Source organism: Dipteris shenzhenensis, chromosome 6 (assembly GCF_047967505.1).
Source record: "Dipteris shenzhenensis isolate YYH24624 ecotype China chromosome 6, Dip_SZ_1.0, whole genome shotgun sequence".
NCBI classification, from domain to species: Eukaryota; Viridiplantae; Streptophyta; class Polypodiopsida; order Gleicheniales; family Dipteridaceae; genus Dipteris; species Dipteris shenzhenensis.
The window spans coordinates 48,972,851-48,977,489 of record NC_141601.1 but is presented as its reverse complement, the minus strand read 5'-3'; the positions used below and the strand labels follow the sequence as shown (position 1 = coordinate 48,977,489).

At 43.7% G+C, this 4,639-nt stretch overlaps 1 protein-coding gene across 1 annotated transcript; it reads left to right on the top strand.

The window, feature by feature from the left end:
* The first annotated feature begins 309 nt into the window (after window positions 1-309).
* On the top strand, window positions 310-1,503 carry LOC147901275 (xyloglucan galactosyltransferase KATAMARI1 homolog). Its single transcript, XM_087376461.1, has 2 exons — window positions 310-563; window positions 966-1,503. Exons 1-2 carry the CDS (start codon window positions 310-312, stop codon window positions 1,501-1,503), a joined length of 792 nt encoding a protein of 263 aa, XP_087232587.1.
* Window positions 1,504-4,639: the final 3,136 nt, after the last annotated feature.

The window sequence follows — 4,639 nt, the reverse complement described above, 5'->3', positions numbered from 1 at the left end:
ATATGGAACATGTTCTTCGACCAGCTAGGAGATCCACGAAGGAATGGGGGGGGGGGAAGCGGCGATGCTCCGCTTAGGCCCATCGTGACCTTGATCGATGGATTTTCTTCCAAAGGACAGAGAGTCGAGGGATGGAAGACAGTGGCAACAGAGGAAAAGATGAGGAGAAGGGGGGGCATGGAAGGCGGTCATGGTGTGAGGGGGTTGAGGAAAGCAAGAGAGGATGAGTTCAGATTGAGTATGATGGAGATCAGGACGAGATCATCGAAAGGGAAGGCCTGCGAGGGTAGGAGGATTTACATGTACGAAATGCCGGAGAAATTCAACAGCTGGATTTTGGAGCAGTGCGAGAGGAAGGTGGTGGAGTGGCTAGATTTTTGCGTGCATGCGAAGAACGGGGGGTTCGGGGAGGAGGCGGGGGAGGAGGGGTGGTATGGGACGGATTTCTACATGCTGGAGGTGATATTTCACGAGAGGATGAAGGGGTACGAGTGTTTGGCGGCGGAGGGGGAGGAGGCGGAGGCCGTGTACATCCCGTATTATAGCGGGTTGGATGCGCTGAGGTATGTGTATGGGAAGGATAAGGAGAGGGCGAGCGAGCATGGGGAGGAGCTGGCGGCGTGGCTGGCGGAGGCGGGCGGCGAAAGGTGGCGGAGATGGAGCGGCGTCGATCATTTCATGATAATGAGCCGCACCGCCTGGGATTTCTACCGTAGCCCCTCCCTCCGCTCAGGCTGGGGCACTAGCCTCCTCCTCCTCCCCTCCCTCTCCAACATCACCTCCCTCCTCCTCGAACGCCGCCCCTCCTCCTCCCCCTCCCACCTCGCCATCCCCTACCCTACCTCCTTCCACCCCCCCTCCCTCCCCTCCCTTCTCTCTTGGCTCTCCTCCCTCCGCTCCTCCCCCTCCCCCCGCCCCTTCCTCTTCTCCTTCGTTGGCTCCCCCCGCCCCGGCCCCGTCGGTAGCATCCGCCAAGCTGCCCTCGACCAATGCCTCGCTGCTGCTTCCACCGACCCTCCCGCTTGTACCCTCCTCGACTGCCAGAAAATCAAATGCGCCCACAACCCCTTGCCCATCCGTGACCGGCTCCTCCTCTCCGAATTCTGCCTCCAGCCCCCCGGCGACAGCCCCACCCGTCGCTCCACCTTCGACGGCCTCATCGCTGGGTGCATCCCCGTCTTCTTCCACAACGATTCCGCCTACAGCCAATACACCTCGCACCTTCCTGCGGATCCCGATCAGTACTCCGTTTTCATCTCCCACCAAGACCTACAGAACGGCGTCAAGGTGCAAGATGTCCTCAATGGCTACTCCAGATTGAGGATCTCTAAGATGCGCGACAATATAATCAAGTTGATACCTGGTATCATCTATGCGAACGCCTCTGCTGTGGCAGAACTGGGAGCTGCAGGAATCAAGGACGCGTTCGATCTGAGCGTCGACGCTATGCTTCACAAAGCAGCAGCAATGAAAGCGAAGTTGCACGCTCGACACGAGACCTAGATATATTGGCGCCCATTTTATCAATGCTGCAGTAGCGAGATTCTGCAGTCAGTTCAGTGTTTCCACCAGTGGAATTCCTGGGCACTTAAGATTTCCACATCCGGCAAGATATCGCTTGATTGTCGAAGGGAAAGAAACTCTTGGCTGCCAAGGCAAAAGCAGTACTAGTTCAACTGCGCGGAGTTTCCGATATTGCATGGGGTTCGATGTTGAATTATCAACCTCGATTTAAGGCGCACTCGTAGGATCACGGGAGTGCCTAGGAAACCTTATTCTCTAGAAGTGAATAAGAGTTGAGCAAGGAACGATTATGTCCCAATGCTAGGGACCATTTTATTGTAGCAATACATACGGCTTGATTCATAGGGTATACTTTAGCTCATTTCCATTTGTACTACATGCGCACAAGTTCTTTAAGGATCAACTAATTTTACAAACCCTTGGAAGAGGACAACCCTTTCAAAAGGGAGATGCTGTATACTCAATGATATATGCAAATTGAATTGTAAAGATTTCTAAAGATGAAAAGACTCCATGGGAAGTTAAGGGAGTCTAGAGTCCTTGCATATAAAGCCAAATATCAAGCATAGATTTTTTCTAGTTAGAGAAAACTTATCAAAACAAATCTAAGATGGAAATATTACATCTTCAAATCAAAAGTCATTACTAGTTTAAAAAAACTTACCAAATTAATTTTAGGTTGAAATATTACATCTTCATTACAAGTCAGAACAATTGAAGTCCATATTTAGTTAGGGCCTAAAAAATAGGAGGATAACATGCATGAGTTTTTGATCTCATATTTGTGAAGAACATGAGGTGAGTCAAACAATCACTACCACAAAATAACACCTGGGATTTAGTGAGACCAAACTAAACAAGCGGAAGGTCATTCGGACTTAATGGGTGTACAAGCTTAACATGGATGTTTTGATCAAAGGTATATTTATATATTATTAAAAAATCTTAGCTAAAGTTTATCAAGCTAGTTTTTTTAGTTTAACAATATTGATAGAATATAGTACACTTTGGTATATTTTCTTTTGAATTTTGAAGTGAAAGATGTAGATCCTAACAAAACTTTAAAAATTTTCACATAAAATTTTCAAATCCTAGTGAATGTTTCAAACATTTACTTGTATAAAGGCATACAAACTTTTGACACCAATATAAAAGTTTTACTTATTAATGAAACTAACATGAGAAAATCATCCTTGAAGCTTAAGTTCAAGTCAGATGGGAGCGGACAAGTACAAAGCAAGATTGGTGGTGAAAGGCTATGTGTAAGAAAACAATACAACGTCTATGCTCAACAAATAACAGGATCTCGTATGCAAGAGAGAAAATAGATAGTATGGAGAATCAAAATTTCGATTACTATAGAACTGATACAATAGATGGCACTGCCTCCCAGCCGTGTGCTCCTGTGAAAGAAGCTTCGATGGCGAGCTAGAAACAGCAGAAGATGGAGGCTCAATGCTAAGGAATCAGTGTTGTTGTAGCCAGTGATGAAATGGGCTTCACGGGCTTTCTCTTATATAGCCACTAGTCATAGTCGGTTAGACCCAATTTGGTGACCGACCCAGTCTGCCCAAAACGTCGACTGGGGGTCGGTCCCAAAATAGGCCACGGACCACACGATAGAACCGGTGCACAAAATAGAGCAACTCACCTACGGTTTCCATTCAGCCAGAGCCATCCGGGATCATCTGGGGCTCCAAACATGCCCCGCAACCCAAGAGTGGGCTGCCCTGAGAAAAGCTCCATCTACCCTTAGTGCGGTCAGTCATGGGATGCCGTCCTACACTTGCATGTAGCCTAGTTGGCAGTAGTTCGTAGTTTTGCAACTTGTTGGTAAGATAAGAGATTTCAGATGTGCTTGTCTAATTTTTGAAGGAAACAATTATCTCTATGATTTATTTTGTTAAAAGTTAGTCATTTCAAGAATAACATAAAGAGACGTTCATCCAGTCATACTAGTACAATATATAAGTCTATAATAGATTTAGTACACATGATCTACTATAGCCATCTACTATAGTCATTTGTCTATGGTCGAAGGTTGATACTAGTCTACTTATTTATTCTAAGGAGTTTAGGAAAATACACCATACATACCATTTCTACATTTTAAAAGATAAACAATACACAACAACACAATGCATCCATAGATGCATTTACTAAACTTTTTTTAAAAAGTGACGGGCGCATCTATTAATGCATCTACAGACCTGCGTCTAAAGGTGCATCTATATAATAGAGAGATGCATGTATAGATGCGCTATTAGACGCTCTATATAATTTTAAAAAAAAAATAAAGACACACTTATAGACGCTCTACAGATTTTATTTTATTTTTAAAGAAAAGAATGTTGTGTGGTTGCAGGAATCCCATTTCTATAGTGTGTAATGCAATTCTTACATCCAATAGCATTTTAATTTGCATGGTTCGACGCATGTCTATAGCTATTGGTAATTCTTTATATATTATTAACCGAGTTAAGGGATAAAGTACTAGAATTTAAAGTGCATATACCATTAAACGATCATATACAAGCCGACGATTATAATTCTAAATAAAACATTACAACTCCAAAACATTTACGTCACAAAGCATTCATTGATAAAACATTGCATAATGAAATTGAATGCCAAAAAAATAAGAGTGTATATTAATTCAAAGCCCAAAAAGTGCTTGTATATACATACAGCACGAAGCAAAGCCACTTGTGGCTTCAAGTATAAAAAATAAGAGGAGTGTATATTAATTCATAGCCCAAAAAGTTATTGTATATACATATAGCATCTATGGCTTCAAGTACAAAAAAGAATAGCTAGCACTACTTCTATGACTAATCAGAGGTATCCTCATCCTTGCTCCCATCTTCATGAGAGCCTTCTTCATTGCCTTCTTCCTCCTGAGTATCCTCGCCTTCTTCCTCCTCAATATCCCCAGGAATCTGTAAATGAGGGACAACATATATCAATGTATGGAAAATCAAATCTTTAAACAACTTTGAAAATTGTTAAGTACTTTTAAATACCTACAAGGGCACTCCAGTAGCCCAGATATATTGATCCTCAGTAATCAACCCCTCGTCATAGAAGTGCCTCCAAGTATGTCACCTACGATGTC